We start from the raw sequence: 17,641 nt of genomic DNA on the forward strand, positions 1-17,641 counted from the left end.
ATTTTTAAAGGGGGGGGTAATATTTCATTAATTATAGAATAATCTGAAAAAAGCCACAGAAGTCTTCAGCATAATGCTACTGAAGAAAATTATATTTTTCCCCAAAATCCCTGAATTCAGAACCATTTTATGTTTCAGTTTTACTTTAAAGTCCAGGTTGTTGGGGTGCCTGGGTGGCTCAGCTGGTTAAGCATCTGCCTTCAGCTCAGATGATGATCCCAGAGTCCCGGTACCGAGCCCCACATCACGTTCCCCCGCTGCTCTGCAGGGATCCTGCTTCTCCCTCTCCTCCCCACTCATGCTCTCTCTTGCTATCTCTGTCTCTCTCAAATAAATAAAATCCTTAAAAAATAAATAAATAAATAAATAAAGTCCAGGTTGACTATATTCTGAAGAAAACAGTCACTCTGGGCCCCTTATCCCATATTACCTTAGCAATGGCATAGATACGGGTGCTGGATGGTTCAGCCAGCTCTCTTCTGAGATCTATGTTGGATGGCCATTCTTTGTTCATTGGGAGACGGGAAGTGAAACCATCTATAGATGGGTGGCACATTCTTAAGGCTTTCTGGAAACTTTCCTCAAAGGTGCGACCAATAGCCATGACCTGTAATGCACATTTAAGAACATGTATTTTAAAAAAGAGCTTATATATTTTGAATCTGAAACAAAAGTACAAATGGATGTTCTTCAGAAAAGATGTAGGAACAAAACATATAAGAATATTACTGAAATTTAGGTATTATTATTGTTATTTTTCTTTCTCTCTCCTTTTCTCCATGGTTTTGATAGAATGGGTCTTTAACAGTATTAGGTCAGTCTTCTACCACACCAGGAATTTAGCTTTATTTGCTGAGACTGTTGAGGAAATTGCCTGCACCTGCTCTGAATCATAATATTAAACTAATTTAATATTAAACTAATATTAAACTAAGGAATACATGGAAAGAGCATATGGACACTTTCTTAATAAAAATAAAATCTTAATAAAATCTTAATAAAATCTTTCTTAATAAAATCTTGCTTTTATGGAAATGTTCTTTAAAACAGAAAACAAATAAAGAGAAGCCAGACATATATTAACACAATATATTATATACATATATTATATACATATAATATATAATATATATAATATAATATATAATATATATAATATATAATATATAATATATATATTATATACATATAATATATTGTACTAATATATGTCTGGCTTCTCTTTATTTGTTCTGTTTATAGTTCTGTTAATATATTATATATATATAATATGTCATATTATATATATATAATATATTAACAGAACTATTGCCAAATGGGTTATCAGTCATAATCCAAGACAGGTTGGCTTTCTTTGTAACTAAGCATTAACATTAACAAAACCTTCAGAATTATAATGAATACTGACAGATTCAGATTTTGAATGTAGGTGGAGTCTAAATTCCCCATGACAAACTCGATGTGTTTTCCCACCATCTTTACAGCTGATTGTACACTGATCAATTAGGAAGACCATATGGTGATTTCATTTGGACAAGTTACAACTCAGAACTAAACTTAAACTGCCTTCAAGCCTAACCAGTTATTTTTAGTGGATAAACACTGTTTTTGAATCTTTCCATGGAATAATAGATTGCTATGCATTTTTGGTCTCCAACTTAAAATAATAACAGTGATAATGCTGCCTTCAGTAAACTTCCATGATTCCTCAAATAGACCCAGGTTCCCATTCGTGTCGGTTTGATAAAACTTCATGTCAACTGTGTGACAAGATACATATTCAAAGATCGCGAAAGCCAAACAGATAACATTTCATGCTGCTGCCAATTTAATTAGAAGTAAGGAAGATTCTCAAGAGCCGAGATAAATAAAATATTAGTCCAATTCAGATAGGCAACTTACAAGGCATAGTGGTATTTGAAGGGGTATACAACGTGGTCCTAATACTTGCTAGCCTGAGCTTGAGAGAGACTGCCAGGAATGAAATATTTTATGGTCCTATCAAATGAGGAAAATATTTCTGGAATATTTAATACAGTTTATAAGTATTACATATTTAAAAGTTGGCCATAAAGTCATGGGTTCTATAAGTAACTCGCCATAAATAATTATTTGTAAGTACACTGTACATAATGGTATGTGAAATATGTTCAATGAAAGAAAAATTAACATACCTATATAATAATAAAGGAGTACATAACTGTGTTTGCTCAAAATGTGTGCTTTTTAATATTTTATATTATTAAAATTCATCTTCATTAAGTGAAAATTTCACCATTTTTCATTGGAATAACTGACATGGCCCTAACCCTATTCCCTGACCCTATTCCTCGCCATTCTCAAAGTACCTGTATGTAAATACTGTATCTTAACTTTCACCACAGTTGAATTCATATTACATTTGGTTCTATTTATGTATTCTGAACTTACCAACTGCAGATAACATGTAACAAATATCTACATCTTATTCTGCATCTTGCATGGAGGAAGAACTCAGGAAATGCTTGAACTAAATGTATGATGGGAAATATTCATGGACAACAAATGTCCCTTAGATAATAAGCCTTAAATGAAAACATTACAGGAATTATCTCATATTCTTTGGCCTATAACTTTTACTGTAAGCAATGTGGAAAAGGGGATACTTCCCACAAAATAAACTAAATAACAGTTGTTTATTTGGCAGAAAAGCTACCGACAAAACTCTCCATGGCATTTGAGTTTTAATTCTATTGTGCACCATGAAGCATGAGAGGAAAAATAAGATCTAAAGCAGCTATGAGGGACTACTGGTTTTTGTGGGTTTTTTTACAACTAGTAGGGCATTTTAATTTAAAAGGTCAAATTTTCTTTATCTGTCATTACTTTAAAATCTTTCATTAATATCCTGGAAAGTAAGGAAACCAAAATAATAATAATAGTCCCTTGCATGCATGAATATGATTGACCAATAAAATGTCTTTTTTTTTTTTTTCTCTTTTCTCCTGAGTTGCTGATGGATTTAAGCTTCACTTCCTGTGACTGGTGGTGCGTATTTCTGCAATGGCTAGTCTGAGGATAGGTAATAAGCTGTAATATAGGGCAAATAAAGGCCAATATAGAAAAATAGGTCATAAGTAGTTCTTTGCTCTATAGTCTAATTAGTTTAGATATCTAGACATAGACAAAGAGCTCCTACATTGACCATATAAAGACAAAGATGAGATAAAATAAAATAGATGATAGGTCAATACATCAATAGAGATTGAGATTCACGCATACTGCTGGTAATAAAAAATTCTACCCATAAACAATGACAACAATACTAATGAAATACATTTACCAGAGATTCATTATGAATCTATCTTAAAAGACATTACTAAAAATTTACATGTATTAATCCTAAACCTTATAAGAACCCCCCAAGATATGTATAATCATTTCCAGTTTTCGGATGGAAAACCTGAGGACCAGTGTCTCTCATGAGTGTTTTTAACTAGTAAGTGGCAACACCAAGAGTAAAACCCAAGTTCATTTGGTTCCAAGGCTCATGCTCTCTCCAAGCCAACTAGATACAAGCAGAAATAAAGCCCTTGGTGGGGGAGAGAAGAGAGTGACTGTCAGAGACTGGGATCTCAATCCCTTTCTTTCATCTTATACAGAGGAGCACTCCATCCTTGAAGATGGATTAATCAAAAGCTAATTTTAATTTCAAATACTATAAAAAGGGAAATTATGAAAAGCCTAAAGCCCCTAAAAGCTTAGACTATTTCAATATAATCAAAGAGGACTTCATATCCCAATTTTAAACTTTACAGCTAGATGGGACATGGATCTTCTAGTCCAGCCCCTTCCTTTTAGACATGTAGAAAGTAAGGTCTAAGGAGGGCAAAGCCACAGTTTGTGTGAACAGATTAAAATTAAATTCTTAACCTCAGTGCAGTGATCTTTTTGGTTTACCACTTTATATCATGTTATTTTCTAGATTTGATTATAAAACACATTATAACTCAATTATTTATGAAAATACATTTTTTGTATGTGTAAATATATTATACACCCACATATATAGCCTCTCCTTTTAATTAGAAGCTTTTAAGATCCATTAAGTGGTCATGTAACGAATATCTTATGTTAATAGTCACAGAGATGTTGAAACACCATGGAGGAAATGAAATTCCCATATATCCTCTAATCAGGAACCCAGTATCCAGGAAACCTGAAGACTTTCAAGGATTTTAAATATTTGACAAAATAGCTGAGAATAAGAATAAATAGAGGAGTAAACCAAAGACTCACCTCTCCCACACTTTTCATAGAGCTACCAATTCGGCTAGACGTTCCATGAAAACGATCAAGATCCCAGCGAGGAATCTTAGTAACCATATAATCCAGGCTAGGTTCAAAGCAGGCTGATGTTTTCCCTGATACAACATTCTTGATTTCTGGAAGTGGGATTCCTAGGGCAATCTTCGCAGCAATGAATGCCAGTGGGTAGCTATAAAAGAGGAGATATTTTTTTTTTTTCTTTCAGCAATGAGCATTAAAAGCAGCCCAAGATATAAATTGGTCTTAGAAATTCTGGTATTATTCCACATCAGTATGTAAAACACATCTGGTTCTCTCTTCTGTATGAAGACTTAATAGCCACTTATAAAATAGTGTGAGTCATGATAAAGTAGAGAGGCACGGATCACAAAAGAATTCACTCTCTATGCCTGACATTCAGGGCAACAGCTGCCAACCTTCACCTCCTTAATCCAAAATCAATGACTTCCTTGATAAGGTGCTCAATTTTGTAGAGCCTCCGCTAAGATAAGAATCTGCAAAATATTATTTTGAAAAGATATATAGATGCCTGCACCTAGGAAGACAGCAGAGTTAGCTGGTATTATGGGGTATGCAATGGTCAGAAAATATAGTCATTGCAAGCTGAGGTCCTTACTTTGTCCCCAAATTATTTTTGAGCTTGGGACTCCTTACAAAACTAACACTCTAGTAACTTAACTAAATAGTTTTGGTAATTATATTTGAGGAACTAATTCAAAGAACTGTAGGATTACATATGATTCTTTAATATATCTCCCCCATCTGACAAATGAGGAAATTGATAGAGACAATAAATGATGTGTCCAAAGTCAATAGGAAAATTGGAAGGAGAACACAGGTCTCCTGACTCTTGCTCAGGGCAACACTTCACTGGCACTCCATGCAGCACTGTGGAGCCATATTAAGCAAAAATGCCATGTAATTTAAATGCTGTGTGCTAAGTATATTAATGGAAAAAAGTACTAGTTAATGTTCCCTCCAATTATGCTCGCTGGCAGTTTTTAAATGGGTAGCAAATTCATTTATTTGGTTGCAATATTTATCCATAGAAAAACCCTACAATGTTTGGTCCTGTGGAGTTTTGCTAAAATAAAACAATTTATTGAATGTTTGAATCAAGTAAACTATACTAGTTGCCTACCATTTACCATATACCTGAAGAAACCAGTTGAGGACTAAAATTGAGAATTAATTCTCACTTTTTAACAATATCTGCAAAGTGCAATTAGGAAGCAGATTTTTTGCAGCCTGCTTTGACCACCCAGATTTTGATTAGTTTATGATTAGCCAGCAAACAAAGCCAGCTAGCAATATCATTTGCCTCAATCTGGCAGCAAGCTCATTAATAAGCATGTCCTTAGGGTCCTAAACAATTTGCGGCCAGCATACAGAAACGGGGACTGTAGCTTGTAAATGCAGCTCAGTCTTCCACTAGCTGTCAGTTTTCCAAAACTATCTGTGAAGAATCTGCAAACACATTGTCAGTCATTCTGATCTTACCCAGTGGCCTTTGAGGCCAGGGCAGAGCTTCGGGACAATCTGGCATTCACTTCAATGATGCAGTATTCCATTGAGGTAGGATGCAGGGCAAACTGAATGTTGCATTCACCCACAATGCCCAGGTGGCGAACGACATTGATTGAAGTACGTCTCAACATCTGAAACTCTGCATTGGAGAGGGTCTGGGCAGGGGCCACGACAACTGAATCACCTGTACATCGAGCAACACTTGTTATTTGGTACCATATCTGAATAACTAACTTTAGTGACTTAAATCTATTTGTGTGATACAAGACACAGATCAGTCTAAGGGACTGTTGGGAAAATCACTGTCTCAATGGGGTGCATATAAGGCACAGCAGATACTCTTCCCTCTGATTCTTGTTTTGCCTGTATTACTCTGACACATTATTGACAGGAACCCCTCTAACCTCTCCCAAGTTCATCTAGCTATCAAGGCTTCAGTCATCTACTGACCAGATTGATGTTAACTTCTTCAATCTTCAATCAAACTCTTCATCTCAAAATCTCTCTCTCTCTCTCAAGTTCTCCCTTCTATAAATGATCATCTCCTCTTCACTCAGACTGGCTCATCCCTCTGTTTTCCACATCTCATCCCTTTCCATTGTCTCACCCCTCTCTAATCATAGCCCTTGTATATTCAATCTCTTAGTCTTTAGTCACCATCCCTCCTGCCCACAAACATGCTCAGATTTCTCCTGGCTTGAGAAGCCCTGCACCCCCCCAGCCCCACCAATCAGAAGAACATCTCTTTATTCTTCACCTGACTAAACTTCTTGAAAGTTCCCCAGTTCTGTGTATCCCTCATTGCCATATAGTTCTTTTCAATATGGCTCCCATAAACAACTTTGCATTGAAACTGTCCTCTTGAACATTCAAAAACCCACATTAAATTCCTAATTCTTTGACATTTCACATTTGATAAAGCCAAAACCAAAGCTCTTTTATGAAATATTTTCTTGCGTTGGCTTACTTGTGTACCACCCTGGTTTTCTTCCTACCACTCCCTTCCTTCTCTTCCACACTAACCCTTCCTCTTACTCATGCCCTGTAAATCTAAACAGTTCCCAAGTTCAGCCCTTGACCCTATTGTCTTTCTTTCTATGTCTATGCCCTTGAATACTTAGTCTATGCTTCCAGCTTCAATTATGGCCTTCACACCAATGACTCCCATGACTTTGATCAACTTCTCTATTTGTATCCCCATTTCTTGAATTTCAGCTCCATATTATCAACCCTCTTCTTGAGAATTCCACCCATGCCTCAAAGTTAGCATTTCTATATCCTAAGTCATCATTTTTGCCCTCTCATCTAACTAGTTCCTCTTCCTAAAAAACTTATTTCTCCTATTTCTATTACTTGTGGCTATTTTTTTTTCATTCACCTGGTAACTAATACCCTCGTCTGATTTAAGCCTTCTTAACCTCATTTCTTACTTTTCAACAGCAAGTCTTACAGATTTTACCACCACTACATTCCTTACATTTAACCTCTTCCTCAAATGAAATCAGGATAATACCTGCCTTACTTCATAGGGTTTTTGAGAAGATCAAAATTAATGTGAGGTTATTTTCAGTACTGTGAAATACTATTTTGTGTAAAATTTTATCACTAGTCTGTCAGCTAAGAATAGTAATTTAAAGAAAAGACCTTAATAAAGACATCTATGGGTCATCAGAGGCATGAACTGAAGGCATTACTACAATTCCTGAAGATTCTTTGCCTACCTGTATGAACACCCATGGCATCGACATTTTCCATGTTACAGACAGTGACACAATTGTCATCAGCGTCTCGGACCACTTCATATTCTATTTCTTTCCAACCTGTCACTGACTTCTCCACCAGAATCTGGTTGGTCATAGCAAAGGCCTAGAAATTGGTGACAAAAGACATCATAGAGTAAGAAAAGGCACTGGTTTAGACATGGATATTTGGCAAAATGCCCTGGCCTAAATCCTGGTCAGCATCGAAGTCTGAAGCCTAGTCTCCATCCTCCTCTATGCTCCAGAAGGCACAATGTGTCAGAAAATCAGTGAGGTACTAGGAATAGCATCCTGCAGTGAATATGCTTGATTTACATTATTGAGGCTTGCCATTCAAACTGCTGATATGACATTAAATCAAACTAATTTAGGAAAAAGAGAAAATAATTGAGCAATCAGGCAGAGGGAAATGGAATTATTTCAGCAGCAAGGCTTCTGTAAAACCAGAAAATGTGATAAGTGTGAATAAATATAGAAAAATAAGTCTAAAGACTCTGGTTTTCTCTAAAATAGCTGAGAGTGCTTTGTACAGTGACATACACAATAAAAGTCAGTTGATGTTGATGAGGAGAAGAAAGGAGATAATGATGGTTGTAAACAGTTAGCCAAGATGGCATACGAAACTTGGGAATTAGAAGAATCATATGCGACTATTATTATGGTTAATCACCACCTAAGTGCTTAAATACCCTGAGTCATATATCATGTGTGCCTGATTAAACAGATATGAATTAGTATAATTATCATTTCGTATTTATTGCATACCCAATGGTGGGTAGAATACTGAACCCAAAATATGAAAGAGGCTGTCTCTGACCTTAGGACATTTAGTGTCTGAATATCCAAGACAGAATTGGCCCCCTTTGTCTTGTAGTATTTTTGATTTGCAACAGCAGCGAGAAAGGAAGAGAAAGCAATTGGGGAAAGTACTTTGAATTTTTTCTAATTATTAGTAGGAAGTATGATGAAATAACTCAATGTTAGTTTTGTGTGTGTGTGTGTGTGTGTTTAATCTGTCTCAACACTATCTTTTTAACCTCAGTCAACATTACAGGCTCCCCCATGTCCAACTGAAAATGTAACACATTTGTCCCCACAGCTGCCTGATGATGAGGTTTTCAAAGTGGTTAGAAAACTCTGTAGCCAGCATGAACAATTTAATAATGATTCATCTGTCATTAGGACTGCATGCTAAAAGAGGAAGTCTGGGAAACAAAGGGTATGGATTGGGGAAAGCTCTCTGCATTCTAATGGACTAGGCTGGATGTTTGGACACAAGGACAATTGAGATCAAATTCACCTGTTGCCTCAACTTCCTTCTTTCCAGTCTCAGATTTTATACAAAGACTAATTTTGAGACCTAGATGAGTTAATACTACTTCGAAAGGTGCTAAATATAATCTCAAGAGAATAAGGAGTAGTTTAGGAATTAATGATAAAAATAATTATTTGGAGGGCAAAGCTATGTTTTTCCAAAAAAAAAAAAATCCAATGCCCTATTATTATTTTAAGGAATTTAAATAGTTAAAAACTATTCCATTCTGAAATTGTTTTCATCATAAACCTTTTCGACAATTCAGTATCCAGAATTTTTACACTGTAAAAATATATTTTTTCATAGAGAATAAGTATACATGAATACTAGTATTGAAAATATTGGGAACATCTAATACACCAGAGGAAAAAAAATTGCCTCTATAAACACGTCTTTTCTTTAAATACATGATTCATAACTCCAGAATGGAAACAAGAAATATTTATATTGATATATTTTCCTTTTGGGGGGGTTGTTTTGGCAATTTTGGAAACACTAAATCCAAGTTGATAACATGTAAGTTTGTCATGTTTAAGTATATTTAATTTTATTTATCTGTCCTCAAAATCCTATGAGAATTCAAGGCTGCATTTTGTTTCATTCTAAAGAATACATAATGACAGATAGAAGTTGTGCTTGGTATTTACTCAGCACTCCCCGAAGTAACTCTTATAATAATCCTGTCAGATTCATGTCCACAACCATCAAGGTACATGTGCCTCTTGCCTCTACACATATTTGTTCATTCAGCCAGCAATCCCAGAGACCCCACACCAGCAGGCATTGTTCTATTTGGTAAGGAGAGAGCATGAGCAGAATTCTCTGCTTTTGTGGAGCATGTTTTCTTTGATAATGTCTAATTTATTTTTTGGAACACATCTTAATTTTCTTTTTAATACTTAAGAACTATTCAGTAATACATTAAAATTATTTTGACAGAACACAAATTTTGAAAACTCAAATCTCACTTTTGCTTAGATGAGTGTGCAGCAGTTGGCAGAGAGAGCTCATTCATTTGTGATACTAAGAGGTTTATATTGTATATATTTTAAACACCTGACTTTGAAGGAAAGCCAAACTACTCAATGTGTTTTGTTTCACTTTAGATGTCATCTGTGTCATATTATTTCAAAAAATAATAGAAAATGGGACATTACATTCGCTTTTTTTAATCACTAAAATATATTTTAACATCCTGTGTATTTGGGAGCGGATTCTGAAGCAGAGAGAGATGGAATTGAATTGAGTTTATGCCGCTGAAATCAAATAGTACAGTAAAGATCAAGTGACCATCATCAGTTAGCATGACCACCGATAGTCAGAGTGACCATCAGTTTTCCTAGGACCTTCTGGATTAATGCTGTGTTCCAGTGTAAATAACTGTACTGCATTTCCCTTCCAAAGGTACCATCTTTTGGATACTTTTAGAAAACATGACAGTGGTTTAATAATAGAGAAAAGGTCATTTCTCATCTACATAACTTTCTCTAACTGAAAGGGCATATCGAATCCATTTTCTTGGTTGGTAAGAATTTAGTCTGTGAAAATACAAACCTTCGTACTGAGGTCCAGTAAGGTCTCCTTAGTGGGACAGATGCCGGAGCCTAACCCCCCCAGGGCATAGGCAGAACGGATCATCACTGGGTAGCCAATGGTGTCTGCTGCTTTTAGAGCATCCTCGATCTAGCAACGAGAAAGATTCAAAGTCTTAAAAGCTGACCACACTAGCAGAAAAGACCACAGCAAGACAGTATAGCAATTCAGGTAAGTCAGTTTCTTTGGGAAGAAAGACTACAGAAATGCTATATTATTCTTTCATTTCCTTCTGAAAAACAAGTGCAGTTTTACAAATTTAAAGTAGAAAATCCTAGGATTTTTTTTAAATACACAGCAAAGTCTTTCATTTATCTTTTTGTTGTAAATTTTGTTCTGTCATATAAAAAGAAAAAATGAAACAATGGCCCAAACTGAAATAATCATTATGAATTTGAGAATGGGAGCCATATTGAATTTTTAAATTCAATTTAAAAGTCTTCATCTCTTAATGATACAAGGTTTTCTACTGCCCAAAAGAACTTGATATTACTGCAATAGGCCATTAGGAATACTGTATAGAAAGAGAGTTTTCATTTTTCAAGTTCAGTCAGAGTGTAGTCCCAGAAGCTTGGATTTTTTTTCTTTTTTTTAACTTACAGAATACAACATATGGTGGCTATATTTTTCTGTCATGGAATATTATTACACTACCAATGGGAATGTAATTACACCTTTCCCATATGCCCGTTTCTCATCCTGAGGAAGCAAGGACATAATTAAATCTGGCAATGAAAGAATAAATGTATGGCAGGAGCTTTCCAAATGTTCAGCAGAGCTGTCCTGGGACTATTCCTGACTGACAGCTCTGCAACATAGTATGTACTTGGTAGCATTCTTTTCTGAAAAGTGTGTGGTCCATTTTAGTTGTCCCAGTGGTACTTGCCCTTTTCCCTAAGAATTTGCCTCCTTTTGCAATGGGAAAGTTGCATTAAAACTGCCTCCAGAACCCCCACTTCATTGACTGCACGTCTGAAATCAGGAATAAAGTCAGGGACCAAAACAGATAGACAGCAAAGCAACTTTATCTTGGTGCCTTGTAATAGCCTATCAATAGGCACAGGCTACAGGTGAAAATAATTAACAAAAAGAAGAAATCATCTTTCCTCCCTAAACATCTAAGCCACAAGTTTCTTAGTCATGAATCTCATTGATCAGATCCAGTGGCTTTTTCTAGATGATTTCATTTTTAAATGTTCATTCCATTCTAACAAGAAAATTTCAATCCAATCATTCCCCACTTGCAGGTCATTTGCACATACAAGATATGTAACGGGTCCCAGAAAGTAAAAATCACTTCAGCATTGTAAGTTGACATGGCCCTTTGTTTTACCTCAGGAGATTTGATATTCAATGGCACTTCAACCACTGATAAGCCACTTCGTCTCTGGGTTTTTGCTTCCCTTTTCATAAACTATTAATACCTATCCCAAACATTTCAGCATGGAATGCTGCAATTAATACACAAAGTTTCTGAGGTACTAACACATTTCTGGAAGATAATACATGCAAATATAATAACTTAACTATCATTTTTAGGCATGACAAACCACTCTCCCTATAACATAAGATAAATAACGGTCTTGTTTCTCCAGAACAAAGATTCCTTACTGATTCCACGGCAAAGCTTGGAGCAATCTTTTCATTAATTTCATTTAGTTTGTCTGAGAACAGCTGCCTGTCTTCTGTGGCCATAATGGACTCAACTGAGGTCCCCAGGACTTTCACACCATACTCCTTGAGTACACCTCTCTTGAATAGTTCCACTCCTACAGAAGAACCAAATATAATCAGTTTTTTAAAATCTCAAACTCTTATGTCTTTTTTAACAGACACCTGAAATACAACTTTTTTTTGAACCTTAAAATTAGCTCCAGGAAGCCACCACAGTCCACAATAGAAGTGTGTTTAAGATTAAAAAAAAAAAAAAAAAAAAAAAAGAGAAATTCTGAAAACATTTTAGCAAAATATGCTGCTGGTAACATTACTTATATTACCACCTTCTCCAAATGGTTTTTATTATCTCAATAATAAAAATCATAGGATATAGTTAACCTCTAAATCTTAGTACATTCCCTTTCATTCTAAGGTCCAATCGTATAATGAAATTCTCTTATTTAAATAATCCCAGTGAATATAAAGGTCTTAGCAAAAGTCAGATGGCATGTGAGTGGAAACATTATTTTGATGATTTTTAATCCAGATAGATACAAAATAATGTTTCCACTCACATGCCATCTGACTTTGGGTAAGACTTTTATATTTGATATTTAAATTATTACACCAACTTCTTACTCCAACTAGCTCATGAGATTCTCATTCATGATCCAGCTCCAAAGATTTGAAGTCTTGAAAAAAGGACAGAGTATTGGGTTCAGCAGATGCATGAAGGGGTTGGTAGAGAGACTGATCTATGTTATCATGAGAATATATGTGAAAGCCAAATGCTACTGGGCCAACAGGTAAGAGCACAAAGCATTTAATCAATGTTAATTCTCATTTTTTATTCATAATAGTTCTCAGGGTTTCGCTGGTCAAGAGAAAAGCAATATATTGAAATGGAGCAGGGAGATCTCACCTGGCCACCCCAGAGCATTAAAGTACCTCAGCTGTTTTGTGAAATAAACCAGTAATATTTATCACACGACATTTTCAGGTAGCTGTTTGCTAACTGCTTCCTCACACATTAAAGAAAAGCTTTTATGAACACACAGAGCATAATTGTTAGAGTCAAAAAAATATTACACATAAGTGCATGGGCCCAAATTCTGCAATTAAAAGAACTCACCACAGTTCAGAGCTGTCTGGCCACCCATGCCTAGAATTAATCCATCTGGCCGTTCCGCCTTAATGACCTCTGTAACAAACTGAGGGGTGATGGGGAGAAAGTAGACAGTATCTGCTTGCTTTAAGCCCACCTCGTTGGTTTGCACTGATGCAATGTTTGGGTTCATCAGGACGGTTTTAACATTTTCTTCCTGAAAGAAATAAAAGGATCCAGAATCTGAACATATGCTCTAAAGGAGAGAATCACCATATTCAACCGAAGGGTCTGTATTGGGTGACAAAACTTTCAGGTTAGTTTGTGGGCTATCGAGATCAGTAATAGGACTAGTGAATGGAATGGAGGGTAAAGGAAGACAAACGTCTGGTGAGAGGAAAGAAAAAATTCCTTGAAAATAGAACTATTCAAAAAGAACTGGTTACCTCACGAGGTTCACCCTGAACTCCTTGTATCAAGCAAAACTGGAGTTGATTTCTATAGAATTTGACTAGAGGTCTATGAATACTACTGAGTTGGCTGTAAAAGACTAAAATATTTTTAAAACTTAAAAATTAATAAAATATAAAATGGAACCAGAGGCAACATCAAAGAAGCTTCTCTTTCCAATGTTTGTCGGAGACCAACATGGAGTGTACATGTAAAATACAAGATGATGTATTCCCTTGCTGGAAGCACTGAGAGCCTTCTGCTGGATTCCATCTTTTTAGATTTTCATGACTGCTATAGTGCTTTAACAAAGGGCCTTATACAACTTTTTATACATATTACATTAAAAGAAAATGACCATATGACAAAAAATAAAATAAAATAAAAATGTCGTGTGTCTGCGTGCGTATAAAGGTATTCATAGCTCTATCTTATTTCTGACATCTGGAAAGATCTCAAAAATAATTCTTCATGTAGGCTATGAAGGATAAATAGCTTTATAACCTGGGATAAGGGTGATACAGCAAAATAATTGTTATAAAATATGGCCATCTGTCTCTTATTATTTTACCTATTACCATGTCAATTTAGAACTCTCCTAATACATCAACAAAATATTCAGATGAGAGTATAGAAATCATCCTTGAAAGCCCTATATGTCCTTGGCGGAGAATCTGAATAAAATATTAAATATATTTCATATTACTTTATACTCAGTGCCTTAAAACTTATAATATACTTTTTTATCAATTTATTTGATTTTTATAAAAAGACTACAGGAGAAAATCTCTACCTCACAGATGAAAAAACTGACATTCAATAAGGTTAAATGACTTGCCAAAGATCTTCTAGCTGATCAAATGGTAAAATTAGGATTCTAATCCAAGTCTTATGATTCAAGTTCTAGCCCTTTCTTCCATCTGAGTCATCTCTCAAGATTTTAAGAAAGCAGTTTTCAAAAAGTGTTATTAAGAAATTTTTGAACAAATACATACAGATAAGCAAATGCATTTAAAATACAGGGTGGAATTTTTTTAAATTAACATATAATGTATTATTTGTTTCAGGGGTACAGGTCTGTGAATCATCAGTCTTACACAATTCACAGCACTAACGACAGCAGATATCACAGACTCTACCCAGTGTCCATAACCCAGCAACCCGATCCCTTCCCCACCCCCTACTTCTAGCAACCCTTAGTTTGTTTCCTGAGATTAAGAGTCTCTTATGATTTGTCTCCCTCCCTGGTCCCATTTTGTTTCATGGAATTTAAATAAAATCCAAACTAAAAACACATCATCAATAGAAGTTACAGAAGGTCTCACTACTAGAGAAAATCACCAAAAGATTTAAATATATTTGCATTTTCCTGAATGTGTTTATACAATGGATATAACTATCTTTGTAAATCAAATTATATAAGTAAAGGTTCCATAAATGACTGTGATGAGTGTCCATATATTTTAAAACTAAAAATTATTTCAAACTATTTTAATACATTTTATATTATTATTTTTTCTAATATAGTTCTGGCTACAATACATGCACCATCTGATTATTTTTAAAATATTTAGCCAATAGGGGCGCTGTGTGGCTCAGTCAGTTAAATGTCTGTCTTAGGCTCAGATCATGATCCACGGCCCTGGAACTGAGCCCCGAGTGGGGCTCTCTGCTCAGTGAGGAGTCTGCTTCTCCCTCTCCCTCTGTCTGCCACTCCCCTTGCTCGTGCTCTCTCTCTATGTCTGTCAGTCTCTCTCTCTCTCTCCTTCTGTGTCAAATAAATAATAAAATCTTAAAAATAAATAAGTAAATAAATATTTAGTCCATAAATTCATTTCTACTAACTTCCTCATTAATCATAATACTATCACAAATAATTCCTATTTGGTTAAAATATGTAACTTCACCTAACAAATGTAAAGCACATAAAAATATATAAGTGATGAAAATATTAATTCTTTATAAAGCTACCAACTAGGATAAAAAAACCATATGCTGCTTAAATGTATTTATAAAACCTGAACACACTTACATTGTATTCTAACCAATCCAAACCACTGGACATCCTCTAATTATATGAAAAGAAATTGAAGCATAATACAATGAAGTAAAGTACTCCTTGAAAACATGCACAAAAAACATACATGTGTATGTGTGTGTACTCATGCATGTATGGAAAAGAGTATTAAAATATAAAAATAAATGGAAAGAAGGGTAACATAACTGGGGGCTGCATTCTATTTTTTTTCAACAGAACCATCAGGTGAAAATCTTTATGTATAGCATACGAATACAACAAAAAGGAAAAAGAAAAATTCTGGCCAATTGTTTTCCTGTGTTTGTTGTCTTAGTTTCCTGCCACCTTGTCTGTGTGGCTTTCTCCTAGCCAGGTCTCTGGTGCATGGCTTTACACTACAAAGCCAGAGGCAAAGTCACAGAAGACCTCATATTGTCCCTGGATGGCTGATTAGCACCAAAATGGGGACTATGCAAGGAAATAAGGACAGTAAAGAGAAGCCAAGTTAGCTCTTCCATAGAAATACCTTACATTACAGTGAAATTTTTCTAAAGGTTTGCTTTGCTATGACAAAGGGTTGGAGAGATCTTGAAAGACTTCAAAGGAACAGGAAGGGTGTTTTTCCCAATGTTGAGTATCCAAATCCTCATTTTCACAGGAAAATCCGCCAAATCGTTCTGTTCAGTCATCAACCCAAGTCATAAATGGTTAAATTGGGCCCCCTAATGATAGGTAACAACTTCTAAAGCTGGGCAAAAGGCATTTGTTGCCTTTGCTCCCTCAACTTGATCTTGCCATATCAACCACAGAGATGCCTGAAGCATCCTCTAGAACATTTACAATATCTTACAGCACCAAGGATCCCCAAATTCCCTCTTTCACACAAAAGACAAGTATATTTTAAATGCTCACTGCCTCGTGCTCGCTTCGGCAGCACATATACTAAATGCTCACTACCTCAAAAGAAATGAGCAACATCTGTAAACGTGGCTTTTTATGTTTTCAGTACACATTGGTGGTAACAGGTAATTTTGGAGATCACTCTTATGTTCTTGATTTACAGGCGTGCAAAAAAGCTTGAGAAAGTAGAAGATTTCACCTGTGGTCTAAATTTCTTTAATATAAGATGTGTGAGAAATTGTTGAGGAAATCAATTACAGTGACTTTGAAAAGAGGTAGTGTCATAAATCTAAATTATGAAATACTAATTAGACTCATTAAAGGAGTATATTAGTTCTTACAGAAACCTCTCACCTTCATGGCTTTTACAGCTTGTGATCCCGAGTAATCAAATTCACCTGCCTGACCAATGGACAGACCTCCCGATCCTAAGATAAGGACTTTGGAAACCTGTAAGCAATAAGAAAATGGCATTGCTCTGATTAGCAAGATGGGGAAAAGAGGCAATTTCAAGAGCAGGGAAGTCTATCTATATTGTCCAAGTTTACATTGTGATTTAAAGTACAATGTTTTGAAAAATACATGAAGAAAAAGACTAACAACTTTTTAAATTCAAATTCAATTAATTAACATATAATGTACTATTTGTTTCAGCAGTGCAGATCTGTGATTCATCAGGAAAAACATGAACAACTTAAAAATCTCTAATTTCAAAGCAATTTCCAAAGTTCATGAAGTTTTTTTCACTTAGGTAAAAAATTTTGAGAAGAGGTCTACATTTTATTTAAAGATACATAAATATCTAAAAATTACTACATAAATATATATGTAAATCTACACATCTATGTGTGTGTGTGTGTGTATGACAAGAATCTCTCTAAAACTTAAATGTATTACATTCAATATTCCATGGTTTTCTTCTAGACAAAGCAAGACTCTGGGCCTTCCATAACAAACGAATGAAAACATAGAAGGCAAGGGGACCTGAATGCACCTTCATATTCACATTT

At 35.2% G+C, this 17,641-nt stretch overlaps 1 protein-coding gene across 1 annotated transcript in view; it reads right to left on the reverse strand.

Annotated features, from left to right (window-relative positions):
• The window catches only part of CPS1 (carbamoyl-phosphate synthase 1), a 122,449-nt gene that overhangs the window by 64,319 nt on the left and 40,489 nt on the right, over nucleotides 1-17,641 (reverse strand). Inside the window, exons 13-20 of the mRNA XM_080799079.1 lie at nucleotides 16,986-17,081; nucleotides 13,292-13,481; nucleotides 12,115-12,272; nucleotides 10,465-10,593; nucleotides 7,557-7,701; nucleotides 5,809-6,019; nucleotides 4,279-4,477; nucleotides 431-607 (exon numbers count right to left, since the gene is read on the reverse strand). Coding sequence (XP_080655205.1) covers nucleotides 431-607; nucleotides 4,279-4,477; nucleotides 5,809-6,019; nucleotides 7,557-7,701; nucleotides 10,465-10,593; nucleotides 12,115-12,272; nucleotides 13,292-13,481; nucleotides 16,986-17,081 — 1,305 coding nt within the window. The remainder of the gene's footprint in view (nucleotides 1-430; nucleotides 608-4,278; nucleotides 4,478-5,808; nucleotides 6,020-7,556; nucleotides 7,702-10,464; nucleotides 10,594-12,114; nucleotides 12,273-13,291; nucleotides 13,482-16,985; nucleotides 17,082-17,641) is intronic.

Source organism: Martes martes (assembly GCF_963455335.1).
Source record: "Martes martes genome assembly, chromosome: 3".
Lineage (NCBI taxonomy): Eukaryota > Metazoa > Chordata > Mammalia > Carnivora > Mustelidae > Martes > Martes martes.